The 14,819-nt window shown below is 36.6% G+C and overlaps 1 protein-coding gene across 6 annotated transcripts in view; it reads left to right on the plus strand.

The window, feature by feature from the left end:
• The window catches only part of UNC13C (unc-13 homolog C), a 144,074-nt gene that overhangs the window by 102,032 nt on the left and 27,223 nt on the right, over positions 1–14,819 (plus strand). For 3 of the 6 annotated variants that reach the window (XM_032700018.1, XM_032700019.1, XM_032700020.1), the window contains 7 exons: positions 419–545; positions 1,446–1,542; positions 1,980–2,123; positions 3,136–3,213; positions 6,457–6,534; positions 6,895–6,924; positions 13,252–13,340. In XM_032700018.1, coding sequence (XP_032555909.1) covers positions 419–545; positions 1,446–1,542; positions 1,980–2,123; positions 3,136–3,213; positions 6,457–6,534; positions 6,895–6,924; positions 13,252–13,340 — 643 coding nt within the window. Of the gene's footprint in view, positions 1–418; positions 546–1,445; positions 1,543–1,979; positions 2,124–3,135; positions 3,214–6,456; positions 6,535–6,894; positions 6,925–11,600; positions 11,712–13,251; positions 13,341–14,819 lie in introns of those variants that run through there. The other 3 variants (XM_032700022.1, XM_032700023.1, XM_032700021.1) reach the window with 3 other exon arrangements.

Raw genomic sequence — 14,819 nt, forward strand, 5'->3', positions numbered from 1 at the left:
TCCGTCTGCCAATGCAGGTTTTACAGATTCATACAGGAGTGGCATTTATAACTCTTATTTCATATGGCTACTACACAACCTATGGTTGTCTTTTCTCACTTGACACCTGACAGCTTCTTAACCATTTTGTAACAGCCAAAGAATCTAAAGAATGGGAAGTCAGCAAATTTGGGGGTTGTTTCTCATTGCAGTGAAGAGAGGTAAAAAGCCTGATTTGTGGTCTGGTCTTTGGTTTGGTTTGTTTTTCCTGAACCTGAAAATTGTAACAGTGGGTACTACTAACTGTAAAAAAAATCAAGCCAATTATGCTTTAAAATGCAAGTCCTGTATTATTATGTCACCAGTGCATGGAGGCACAAGAATGTTATTTACTCTTAGAATGTTATTAAGTGCTTTTTTCCCACTCCTTCTCTTACAGAACATGAAAAGCAGCGGTTATGCAAAAGCACAGATTATATGAATTTGCACTTCAAAGTGAAATGGTTTTATAATGAATATGTGCGAGAACTCTCTGCTTTCAAGGATGCAGTGCCTGAATACTCTCTGTAAGTGCTGAATTGGGAACTCTTCCATGAGTTTGGCCTTGGCACAAGGTTTATTTTGGTCAAATATTTATGCTCAGGTTTGTGCAAGATCTCAAGGTGTGTAGCACCTTTTGAGCTTTCTCCTCTTTAATTCTTCATTCTATCAAGTGAAGTAGCCCAGGTGTTAAATGTGCAATCAGCTATTTCATAGACTTTATACAACCATTGTAACTGCAAGTCTTCATAAATGACAAAATATTTTGGTCATAAAATGTCTGAGGAAGGTATGAGATGTGGGAACAACAGCACTGTTATAGGCCCTTGCATTTGTTTCATACCCAAATCTGGATGAAGGTACAATGCTAATGGGATACACTACTGAAATGATTCTTACTGCATTGGGTTAATATTCAGCTGCTGTTTTCATTTTCACCTCTATCCCTGCAGCAAATGCATTCAGTCCTGTCATTTTATGTGAGCTATCCTTAATCTCATTCCCTGTTCTTCTGCAAGTGTGCTGATTTACTGAGATGCTTTGAGGCCTCTTATTACATTATTTTTTTTTAATAAACTAAAGAAAAATAAAACACAGCTGATGTTTTACTAAAACAGAGTTTTATGCAAGTTATTTAATGTTAACAAAAAGCCAGTATGGACAAGATAAGTGCCTTCCACGTGGTAGAGAATTAGCTGCTAATTTTACATCGCTAAGGCACACCAGTATTATGAAACTGAAGCCCAAAAACCTTTTGGTAGCCACAGCATCTTTGGTGACAAAAATTTTTCCAGGGTTGTTAGACTTTTCAGCAATAAGAATGGATATGAAGACATGAGATGCCAAATGGCTGGGTAGTATGACATCTCTCCTCTCAGGATCTTTATGCAACATACCTACTTTACAAAACTACTTTTAATTTTCAGGTGGTTCGAACCATTTGTCATTCAGTGGCTGGATGAAAATGAAGATGTCTCAATGGAATTTCTTCATGGAGCACTAGAAAGAGACAAAAAAGATGGGGTGAGCCTTTACTTTTTAAATAAAAGAATAAGTAAAGTATTAAGACAGTGATTTAGTATTGCAAAACCATAAGTACATTTGGTCTCACAGTATTCTTGTTAGACCTAACAAGTTAACAGCTTTTGGAAGATAACCCTATAGACAAGTTCCTCCTCTAATTCTCTCTGTCTAAATCCCCACAGACTTTAATCTATGGTTTCACTGACCTATCATATGACAATGAGGTCATGAAGAAGAATTTTGGTTTTATTTTTAACAGGTTTGAAAGTATCAGAAACACGAAAAGATACATTTCTCAGTATTATCAGTGAGATTTTTTTAAATTATTTTTTCTTTATTACTTTTTGCGACTCTAGGAAGAATTTCAAGTGTAAGAATCAGTTAATACAGTTTTGACCTCTGAACAAATATTAACTCATTTGAATGTTTCTTTCCAGTTTCAGCAAACATCAGATCATGCCCTCTTCTCATGTTCTGTGGTTGATGTCTTCACACAGCTCAATCAAAGCTTTGAGATTATTAGGAAACTGGAGTGTCCTAATCCAGAAGCACTATCTCATCTAATGAGAAGATTTGCAAAGGTAAATTAAAATCAATGTGTCTCGACTGAGCTTCAGAGAGAATGACATTGTGTTGTCATGTACTTAAAAGCTAAGTGATCCCAATGATTTTAGAATCAATGTTTTCTGTCTGAGTGGGATCCTCAGAAAGACAGGCTGTTGGTGACCTAAGACTGGTTTTCATCTACTTTGTCAAAATGATTTACCAGTTTGAGAAGTTCTGTCCTCTCTGAGATTTCATATTTATGTATTTTATACATATATGTACATGTACATGTGTTATATAGTCAATTATTACCTTGCTAAGCACTGACTACAATTAATGGAGAAATTCAGTGAAATGCAATTACTAATTAGTGAGTGCAACTGAAGTAAAAATTCAAGGTGTGGCAATAAAGTATTTCTGGTTGAGGCCCTGAGGTGTGAGGGGTTTTTTCACCTGCTGTTTGATAAACTCAGCTCTTAAGGCAGCTTTCTATTTGTATTGTAACATTTCCTCACAAGCTCTAGATGTCCATTATAGTCCTGCTGACTTTAAAAAAGTTCACATTTATATTTAATCCTGTTCTTTCATTGCAACAATTCCCATTTGCAAACGAAGTTCCTGTTTACATGATTATTGTGAGGTAACTCATATTGCCAGGCCTTGAGCAGTGCTGCTTTTGTCTTATTTTTTCCATTATATTTCTAATCTATGTATTGTCACCCTAGAGGATTTTTTGAGCTTGCTACTGTTCCAAGAACTATGTAGAACATTGCAAGGAGTGGAGCTCTCAATGCTTCTCAAAAACAGTACAGCTAAAATTAAACTATCTCTGTTATTGAAGATTACATTGCACTAAGAACAACCCACCATCTGCTGTGCAGGCATTTGAAAATGTGTTCACAGGATTGTTTATATAATATCTAAACAATACTATATACTAGATGTGTAAGTATCTGTAAAATCTATCATTTATATAAACCTCTTTTTTTATTATTTTTGTTTTACATTATGAAATTTACCATTTAAAAGATTCTTCTCCTCTTCTAGACTATCAACAAAGTGCTTCTTCAGTATGCTGCAATTATTTCAAGTTACTTCAGCTCATATTGTGATAAAGAAAACGTGGTAAGAAACTGTGTTTTTTTCTGCCTCAAAAATTACCTTTAAATGACTTACTGTACTTTTTGAAAATGTAATCACTTCTTTATATGAGAAAAGGCATGAATGGAAGGAGATCAGCATATTTTCATAGCTGCTTACATTGACATGTACAAGCTGGAATAGACAACGTTAGTTAAAAATCCTAGTTAATAATTTCAGTATCAAAGTTTAAAAAAAAAAAAAGATGACCACAAACACATCCAAACACATCAGCCTTATGCAGTGATGAATATGGTGAATGTATCTTCATCTTGTTTCCCAAATAGAAGAAAACCTTTTTGTTTAGAGTTTTCATTTAGCACTGGCTTGCCTCTCTCTATCAATTTATACCTTGGAGAGTTTATAAGATCATTGTTCCCTGTGCAGGGAATGTGTGCAGACTGTGCTTTACCCATGCAGCAGTGAGAAAAAAAATCACATGCTGTTTTGGTGCCTCACTGCTTACAAGGAAGTCCCTAATGCAGGACCAGATTGCCATGGGCTCAGAAATAAATGAGATGTGGACACTAAAGATGTGGTTGAGCAGATGGAGGCATTATCAATACCTTCACAAGACCTAGGAAAATTATTCTTGTAAACTGACTTTTCAGTATCATTGATATTCAGTCAAAGCTGGTACTCCCACAACTGGCAACCTTTAGCACTAGGACTGCTGTATTTAGTGGTATGTTGTACAACTGTAGCAATCTACAGTCAGAAAAATAACTGCAGCTCCATCCTCACTCTGTGCACCTTTTGTGGTACAGCCCTTACCCAGCCCATCACAGATCTCACCTGTACCTGTCCCATCTGTGCTCTCTGTATTGAGAGGAAGTGTGATGATCTACAGGTCTCCAAAAAATGCAATAATAGAATTCAGAAAGACATCTATTGCAGCTAAATATCAATTATTGGTGGTTCTTACAACTTCAGTATTAATATTAAATAAAGCTTACTGGTTTCTAGAATAAATGAGTCTTGATACAGTGTTGAATCATAAGGTCAAACTGTTTGTGTAGTCTTTTGGCCTGTCCAGCGGGATTTCTGAAGTCATCCTCATATGCCCATCTTTATTAAGGATTTAGATGGAATTAATCTCCTTATAGTATCACAATGTCATAGAATGGTTTGGGTTGAAAGGGACCTTAGAGATCATGTACGTTCAACCCCCCTACCATGAGCAGACATACCTTCCACTAGAGCAGGTATAAATTATCGTATCAAATGTCCTTGAGGAACATAACTTTTTTTTAACAGAAGTTGCCCTATTGAAATACATAGCTTTTAGCTTAATAAAAGACCATTTGCTCTGTTAATTTCAGCCACAATAAATGTCCATCTCCTGCACTAGATTAGATAGAAGACATTAAAACAAATAATTTTTATTATTAAAATTAGGATTTGGCATTCTTTTTCAAGCCAATACTTTCAGTAATTTTATTAAACACTAAAAAATGTGCACATAAAGGGTTCAAAAAAAAGCACATTGAAGATGCTTTTCATAAAGCTACATATCTTATCTTCCACCTCCTGTCAGCATTTACAAACAAACCTGGTTTATGTATTGTGATTGCCACTCACTTTTACGTGTTGTTGCATCTGGCTGTCTGATTCCTGTAAAATGCTGCAAAGATTGTTCTGAAGAGCAAGATGATAATGAAATACAAAGAGAATGTTTATAAGTAATGTTCTTTACTGACAACAATAGCAAATTTTTCAGTGAGCCAAGTTAGGCTTAGGCTCTGAAAGAGCCAGCTGAGCCAGCCTCAAAGGAAACTTTGAAAACTACTTCAGCATGAAGCATTTCGCTTGTAGCTTCAGTACATTGCCAAAGGCATTTGCATTTGTTTGGAACAAAAGGACCGAGGTGTCATACTCAACTACTTATGCCCCCATCAGAAATTGTAATTATTGACTTGTGATATTGCAGGTAATTTCCAGAATAATGAATTTCTTAGAAGAGAGGAGATAGCACAGGAAAAGAGGACACAGTCTTACATGATTGTGAATTAATAGAAGGTATATAGACAAATATAAGAAGAGACAGGCAGAGAGGTAACATTTCAGCTGCTATACAAAGCCAGCAGCCTTCTGCAGGAGCACACACAGCATGCTTTCCTGGGAAGCAGTAATCTAAGTATTAAGCAGTTAGATTAAATTTCTTTTTTTTCCCTTCAGTTGAGAAAGACTCTGATACTAAATGCCTTTGAGAGTAATGTATTAATAATTAAAGCTAAATCATGCTATTGATTCCCACCATGTTTCAGCACTACATTGGAACATGTTATTAACTAGAAAGGTACAAATGTTTATCAATACTGTAATCTTCCATCACCTTCTTGTTGTCTGAAAAAAAATATATGTGTTTTGTTTTATTTATTTATATGCACTACTTCAGTGCCTAAATTAAGCCAGATATGCACTAAAAGACACTGGCCTTGGCCAGCCAGAGCTCTTCTACCAAGTATTGTCATATTGCTTTTCCTGCACCATAACAAACCAGCATATAGGATCATCTGAGTACACAATAGATTCTTTCTTCCACAATTTTTTAACAAGATCCTTAATTTTATTAATTTTATTTTTCACCCTATATTTATACAGAAATCACTCTCTTTTACTTGTTGGTTCTGTGTTCTGCCATAAGAAAATGTGCTTAAAGAGCAACATTTCTAGACAAAAATAATATGATTACAGAATTCCTTTGTCTAATTCACCAACTTTTCAAGTAATGCAAAAAAGTAATGCAAAACTGCATATTTCTGAAATATTCTGTTCTTAGCAGATCTGCCTGTTGATTTATTCAAATACTTAAGCATCAGCCATTATCCGGGTTATGGTGCTGTCAGTTTTCTGCAAAGGCTGGGTCTAGAAAGCAATCTGGCAATCCCTTTCATCCCTCTTATTGTCACTCCAAAGCACTTTGATCATTGTTGCCTCTGCTCTCCAAGAGATGATGATGTGCTACTTGCATTAATCCCCAGATGTAACTGTACTAAGTAGCAACTACCTGGGATGTACAGCTCAGGATGTGAAATACTGGGGTCTGATCATCAATTAAAGAAAAAGGAAAGGCAGCACTGTTTGGGGATCTCCTCTGAAAAACATAGTTGCATGAATGATGATCTGAGAGATCTTTTCCGACCTTAATGATTCTATAATTCTACTAATGCAGGGCTGCTGAAGAGTTGGTCATGCACAACCTCACATTTGATGCTCTCTTTGTAGGCCTGCATCTTGATGAACAACATTCAACAATTAAGAGTCCAGCTTGAGAAAATGTTTGAGTCCATGGGAGGGAAGGAGGTGAGCCATATTTGTTTCTTTGTTCGTTCAAAGTTCCTTAGAGATCATTAGCACCATGTTTGCAACCTAGTAACAGGTTTCGCTTTTACTTGCAAAGAAAATCAAAATGTTAAGAGAAAAAGTCTCCAAGACCTATTTAACATCCTGACAACAGTAGAAAGACCTACCTCTATTTCACAGAAAAATGCTAATGATCTGTAATGTTCAGTCAGCTCTGGGTGTTCTGTGTTGCAATCTGGAGTGCCAGCTTTATTTTAATGTTTGTACTGGACTATACTTTGCTTTTTATGTATTGGTACGTTTTGTCTGTAATGTGTCATGTCTTTGTCTAATGCCTTTGACTTGCAATCCACTGAGCAGAAGAAAGAAGGAGAGAGATTCTCTTATGAGGTTTGTGATAGTAAGCATCTTTTATTATTCCTGACCGTTATTTTCTAAGGCTAAGAACAGTCACATTTTCTACTTATTTCCATTTGTGTAATTCCCTATGATCTAAAATCAAAAAGAGCTATGCTTGGGCATTCATTTGACACTCTAAATTGGAAAGTTTTACTAGGCAGATAGTGTAAAGTCTTTCAAAGCTTTAAAAAATTCTATAAAACATTTTAAGTGCACTTTTCAGTATCTGAGGGCCTGCTTGTTTTCAAGATACCATTTCACCAAGAGCTGCTACTCAACAGTCCAGAACATGCTTAGCTTTGTCTCCTTTTTTATTTCAGAAGGCTTAAAAGTGCCTGAAGTCCTGTCAACAGTAAAAGGACATAAACATGTGCTTCAGCACTTTGCTGACTGTAGTCTTTGACCGTTCTGAAACATAGTGAAGACACTAACATGTTTTCCAGCCATGGAAAAAATTCTGTCATCTTGTTGAGAAGCAATGTTTATACCATGAACATACTACCCTTAATAACAGTAGCTGGCCTTAAAAAAGAAGTTAGATACATCAGCCCTGTCTCATTGAGACTGTAGTTTGATAAGTTCACAAAATTTTGATCTAATGTGGACACATTACAGAGAGAACTGGAAAACACAGCATTTCATATTCCCACATCCATAGTGGGGCACTCAGAGGTGAGAGAGTCCCCTGTGTCATGCAGCCTCCACATAAACCTACAGATTAAGTTCATGGTGAGGAGGTTCTGCTGAGCCAGTAACAGCTTCTTGAAGCTGCCGTGGCTCCAGAGGACATGAAATAAACTTCTGCAGCCCTGCTGTCATTGAAAACATCTTACCAAACTTGGAGAATGTATATTTATCATCCAGACATGGCTGGTTTTGTGGTTCCTCTTAATCCTCTTTCATTCTTTAAATGTTACAAATAAACTTGTCTTCTGTGCACTTATGTTCTGTGCAAAGTAATTTTGTATTAGGTCTTGGATCCAATCCCACATTTGAATGTCATGAATCGTAAAAACAGCTAATTGTCCATAAATCCTGATACAGACAAGGGCAGTGGAAAGCTGAGTAACACTTTATTTCTATCAAATTAATTTCAAATCAGAATACTTTCTTGATTCTTCTCCAAAATGTTCCATTTTCCTCAAGAAAATAATAATTTTTTTGCTCCTAACACCTTATATAATAAAAAATAATAGTACAAAAAATAATTAGGACTTTTGCATTGCAGTTTTCTTTCAAAATCTCTCATCACTTCTCATTCCTTTTTGCTTTCCTTTTGATGTTAATGAGGATGAATTATTAAGGTTGTTAAGAGTATCAAAGCAACATTTCCTACAAGTGTGGTCAACATATACAACCCTCATAGAGAATTTGGATATATTTTTCTAATATCCCTTTGTTAGATACCTTAAGTGCATCTCTGATTCACGGTCTAAGAAAAAAGACCTAAAAAACATATTCAGACTTTTGTTTGTTTGTCCTTAGGGCAATTTCTTGAAGAAAAGTACATTCACTTTCAGTTTTTTGTCACCCGTGTCGAAGTGCCCCTAAAATGTTTGTCCTCAAGTTAGAATATTAATTCCCCTAGCTACTCCAAAAGCACAACTGCTAATGGCCAATTTGGCTTATTGGACTGGTACTTATAAGAAACAAAGCCAGCAATAAAATCTGTAAGCAGTTTCCTTGCAAGGAAAAAATAGTTTAATATTTTACTTGTGGAGGGCATAAAAGTCAGATGATTTTCAGCAGAATAATGAGACCTATTTCAGTTGAAGCAAAACTAATTCTAAGAAAAATTAAATGCTGTTAATCTCCTCAGTGTCATACTGTGAGCAGTATGTCTTTCAAACTGTGCAGTCAAACCAACCACAATCAAGCAGCAGTCCCTATGTTCAGGGTAGGCTTATTGCATATTGCAGGGCAGGGAGCTCTATAAATAGAGAAAAAACTGGTTTCTCAGCATCCCCACCATTAAAATAAAATAGTCTGAACAATATGAGTTTCTTTATAACTATCCTTTTCTGCTGCAGGAAAGCAGAAAGGGTACTTAAAAATTATATCAATGAGAACAGTCTGCCATAACAAAGAGTAGTAAAGTGGGATTCAACCCACTGTTTGTTTTGGTTTTTTTAAATCAAGTCTAAAAACATGAAAACAGGTTCATCGTCATAAAATTTTGGTTTAGCTCCTGTTTTTTTCATCCAAAAGGAATGCATACATTTACACTAAGTACTTTTTTCATGTCTGACATGTTGGAAGCTGATAAAAGAGAAAGGAAAAAAATTAATGTTTATGTTGCTTTTCGTCAGATGGCAGAACATGGCAGAAATGAGTTACAGCAATTAGGATCAGAAAAAAAAAAGGTGTAAAGCTTTATGTAGGACAGTATTATAATGACTGTAGATAAGTCATATTTCCACTTTGATAAGTTCAGTTCCCACTTCATGTGTAAAGCTCAGGAATTCCTATAGGAATCCATATGTGGCCTTACAGACTTTGAGGGGATGACAGAGGGCCAGACTTAAGCAGGGTAGTTCTGAAGTGTCCATCTTTAAATCTGTAAAGTCAGAGGCCCCAGTGTTCATAAGTGTAGTTAGAGCAGCAGCAGCCAAACATCTCACTGTCCCTGGAGAGCTGGGTGGGGGTGGAGGAAGGATGATGTGCATCAAAGACAAAAAGAATCACTGAAGTGATGGATCTGATAAATACCTGTATCCTTCCTAGATGCACATACAATATGTAAAACTATTTTCTGAAGAGAATTAGCTGCATTAGGAAACTATAAGCAGTTAAACCTGTGAAATTGCAGATAAATAGTTGAATTCAGGTTAGAGGGGTTCCACTTAACGCATGCAAAAGTAATTTGCATCTCTGTGGTTTCCTACTGAAACACAACCAAATTTGCAGTTAACAAGATTATGTCCCTACTAGCACACATGAAATTACAGCAGGGAATGGCTCAATCTAACACGTTATGTTGAAAGATTCTTAACTCTTTTCCAAGGCTTGTATGTGTAAAAATAGTCACAGTTCTAGACAGGCAGCATTTGGAAACAGCGATGTTCAAATATTTCTTATTTTTCAACTGTTTAGCAAATATATTCTCTGTTTTCGTGTAACGCTCAGAAAAAAATCAAAGTTCTAATTGTCTGTTTAATAACCCATAATTAACAGATATCGTGAAATGTGCCAACAAATTTATGAGTATATTCTGCTGTGAGTAAAAATTAACTCAATTATTTAAGAAGGTGGTAAATAACAGAAATATGACTCTAAGAAAGACAAGCAAATTTAGAATTGGTAGAAAAGTACAATTTACACATTCAATTTGCTCCTTAAAAAATTACTGTTTTGATACCTGAGCAACCTATGAATGTTTTTAAGACTAGCCCACACATGCTGTGAACTGGAAATGAAATCCAAAGAGCTAAGGGATAAACGACCTTTTCTCTGTTGATGCTTAAATCAGATATGGCACACTAATGACACTCATCTTTTTTTTTTTTTCCCCAAAAATAATCTGCTCAGTTAGGGCTTTTTTTCCTTTTATTTTCCTGAAAAATAATTCAGGCAAGTTTGTTGGCTTTTATTCCTTCTTCATCAAACTCAGTGGAGCTGATGAGACTTGAGGAGAAAAAGAAAAGTCCCCAATACTGGAGATACTTCATTTTCATATCTGTACATCCCTGTATGACATCATCTTGGATGCTGATCAGCATTGCCTACTGTCTCACTTTCATGCTCCCACCTTAGCTATACCATAGGAGAAAAAGAAAAAGGCAGGGCATGGTTCTGGGACATTTGGATGATGCCCGAGGACAACCAATAGCACGTAGAAGGCACAGGTTAAAATAAATGAAAAGTGCACATTTTAGTTCTTGTGAGACGCTCAAATCACCTTATTTTCCAGTTAAACAAAAGGAACAGTGACATTTCAAACTCTTGCTAACATATTCTTAGCCATGAGAGCATCCCCAGGTGTCCAGCACCTGGTGGGCAGCCCGCATATCTCTTTATACTCCACTCCTCCCTCTGACACCGCATTAAGAAGCATGAGCACGTGTCCACACAAGGCTGGATGTCCTGCCAGATGCCTCCAGCTGTGCACACACAAACTTGTTCATGCAATTTGTGAGCACAAAGCCCTCTAAAACATTTAACACTTGCATGCACCCTTTTATAGTGTGTCATTATATCTGGCATTAGTATTTAATCCAATTTTGGCCAGACTGAGTCCAGTTCTAGGTGAATTTAGCAGATATATTGTGTTTTCTGGTTATCACAACAACCTCTGATAGAAAGAACTCCATTGACCTCCGTAGGCCCAGTAACAAGGTGATTCTCTAGCTTGTGCATGACCTGCTAAGAAATTTTGAGTCTTCTGCCTGCCTGGTATTTTGTGCTTTCCTTGACATGTGCCATGTTCAGTGTGAATGCTTATGTGTTCAATATTTGTTAAATGTTGATATTCTAGTCTTAAATATTCTGGTTATGTTAACATTCTGGTCTTAAATTTGTGTTTTATATGTATCCCACCAAAGGAGGCAGTATAACTCCCCAGTGAAATACATTTCCTGGAAAAATCTTTGCCTTTGTTAGTAAACTCTATTAACTAATGTAGACATTGCAGTAAAATTAGCTCTTTAATCCCTGCTTTTCATATGAAGGAAAACAATCACTTTAAGTGTATGAACTGTCACAGTATATCTGCCAGGAAAACTACTAAGATATAGAGAAGCAACAGAACTCTCAATGCAAAGTAATTCAAAACTAAATCTGTAAGTAGCCACAGTAAGTACTTACAATAGTAAAAAGTGAGCTTGTCAGATTAGAAGAGTGCTGAGTATCTTCTAAAGGATGTGTGATAAACCCCCTTTGTCACCTATTCCAGGTTTTGTCAAAAATTGTAGTGAACATCTTGGATTTTCTATGTTTTTAGACCACACATAATCTCGAAGGAGAGAAAGGATGGTCTAAGACAGAACACAGCAGATCATTGGATCTATTTTGAGAGTTTACTTTGCTAAAGAATTCCTGTGTAGTCTCATGTAAATTATCCAATGTGCTGTGATAGCTTCCCCTTGTCTCTGAAGTGTGATTATGAGAACTGACCTGCTGCACCACAGCGCTCTGAAGCACCAGATGAAGGATAAGCACTAAATGCTACTCATGCAGTTGAAAGATAGGAATATGCAAATAGAGACAGAGCTGATTATGTATTCAAAATGCACAGGTCCTTTGAAATTGTCAGATCTGTACCTGACCTTACTGCAGAACAGAGTCCAGAAATTGAGGGTTATCATTGCAAATCATTCCTTAACATTGTGGGCAGATAACTGAAAGACCTGGAACATGAGCTACTGATTCACATTCAGCTGCTGATCCTGATGATCATCAGTCGTATCTCCCAATGGGCTGTCACTATTTTTCCTAAATACTCCTTTCATCAAGGAGATGAAAAAAATATGGGTTTTTAATTTGAAAAAGAATGCATAGCAAATAAACAAGCTGCTGATCAATATCAACATGATACCTTTTTGATTAAATATCTATGCATGGATCCTTATCTCTGTAAGTGAAAAAATATATTTCTCCCCTGCATTTTCTTTTTTCCTGTGTTCAGTAAACCTGTATCAGAGGTACAAGAGCTGTTCTCCCTGTGCATCAGAATGTGTTGCTCTGTGCTTGAATTATGTATGCCTTAAAGGCTTTTAGAAACAGCAGTACTGGAATTTGGTAGGTTCCCTTCCTGCATACTATATCAGTAGAAGAAGCATGGATAGTCTTCAAGCCATCTTTTCCAGTGCTGGCTGTTCTACTTTTACACTGCATTAGTGGAAATATGGAAACATCTTCAATGCAAATCACAAAAAAAGAAATATCAACAGTGGTGACACGTACAAAAACAACAAAAATATAAAAACATCTGCAGTCCTATGAACACAAGCACTAACTTCTTATGCATCCTTCCCTTGCTGTGCTTTGTGAACACTGCTTGCCCGATAATGGTACTTCTATCCTTGTGACTGACAACCCTATTTGCACAATCCCATAGAAAGTCATTTTTCAATGGCACAGTTTCGATTCCTAACAATGTAATTCTTCACTATCATAATCAAATATTTTCCATATTTTTCTTTGGATGGTAATTGGATTTTTAGGCCTACTAAAGCAATTCTGTGTTGCAACAGGTGTTTCCACATTTGATTTTCCATAGTGCAGTGTATCATTGCACATAATTCCCAATTAATTAACTGTAATGGAAAACACAGAAACCTAGTGTATAAGTAAAATATAACATTATTTATCTCTTTGCAGTTGGATCCTGAAGCTAGTGTTGTTCTAAAAGAACTTCAGGTGAAACTTAGCAATGTATTGGATGAACTCAGTGTAACATATGCTGCAAGGTAACAAACCCATTTTACTGCAAACCTTAGAGAAATATTCCTGCTCAAAAAGCTACCTCGTTGATGAAGTCTGGGTGGTTGTTTGGTTGTCCTAAGGCATGGCTTGCTTCTGCCCTGGTGAAGTGGTGTGTGCATTTGTGTCTGTGTATGTGTTTAGACTGAAACAAGTAACATTAACCTCGCTGTAAAGAAAACTGAACATCATCTCTGGGCATGAATGTGTTACAGAGGTGAGGCTCTGTAACATGATGACTTTTGTTCTGCTCTTTGGAAAGCAAAATCGCCGGTTTGGTCTTGCCTGATGCTGTGTTAAACTTTTCTCTCTGCCCATGTTTATGTTACTTCCTGAGACTGACAGCTTTTTCCAAGTGGCCTGCTTCAATCAGGGGTGTCTGCCTGTGTTTAGCCTGCTTCAAGTGGTCATCATGAATGGCCTTCTTGCATCATTTGCTTGCCTGTGGCTCTGCAAAAATTGTCTACTGAGCCTTACTCTCAAAATCTTTCATTAGTCAGAGTGCAGTCTTGAATGAGCATGGTGCTGTGCCAGGAGTGCCTGTGGTATAAGAAGCAGTAAGTTACTTTTGCTTCAAATTAGAAAGAAATCTAAGAGAGAGGGATTAGTGCTGTAGTGGTGTTCATTAAGCAAAGTCTGTAGTTACTTATTTAATCCACCGATGAACTGTCTGGGTGGACAGTGTTTGCTTTTTTCTGTGTGCTTAGTTTGCTGTATTGTCTTACTTTATTTTTGCTCCCAGGCCCTGGTTCTCGGATCACTGACAGTGCATGAATATTATTTCTTTCCAGGGCTTCTTTCTGAATGAGCTGACTAGGTTTCTGCAAAAGAGAACCCAGAATAGCACAATCTAGGATATGCTCCATATAGCTAGAACATTCCTCATGGGTCAGTTTACTTCTTGGATTTGTGAGGTTAACAATGTTAGAAAGATGGCTAATGTCAAGAAAGGCAATGAATTATTTTGGCACTTGTTGGAGGGACTGGTCCCAAGGATGTACATGAGCAGCATCACCAGCAGCCTCATGTAATTTTATCTAGGGCTTTGATGTGTGTAGGTAAGTATACTTCCAAGAGTACTTGGAAAAGTTTCCAAGTTTTCCAGCTTTTTCACAAGGAGGTTTGCAATTTCTTTTTATGATTAGCCATGTCACTGGAAAAGCTTACTGCCTAACTATAATGTTTCTTTTCTCTCACAGTAAATTCTCTTTCACTTTTCTCGAGTTAATCTTTGCCATTTATCTTTTCACTTTAATAGCCCTGATATATTTTTGGCCTCTGTTTGGCATTTCTGTTCATAAACTAATCCTAAACCATTTCACTTCATTATAAATTAATCCATAAACCGAATTTCCATGTGTGCAGAGACTCATTCTGCCTCTGAACTGATGATTCTGATTTACTGCTGTTCTGCATTGTATAATATATTGACCAAAGACTATCACATCAATAGCACTATAAGACTG

Source organism: Chiroxiphia lanceolata, chromosome 12 (genome assembly GCF_009829145.1).
Source record: "Chiroxiphia lanceolata isolate bChiLan1 chromosome 12, bChiLan1.pri, whole genome shotgun sequence".
NCBI classification, from domain to species: domain Eukaryota; kingdom Metazoa; phylum Chordata; class Aves; order Passeriformes; family Pipridae; genus Chiroxiphia; species Chiroxiphia lanceolata.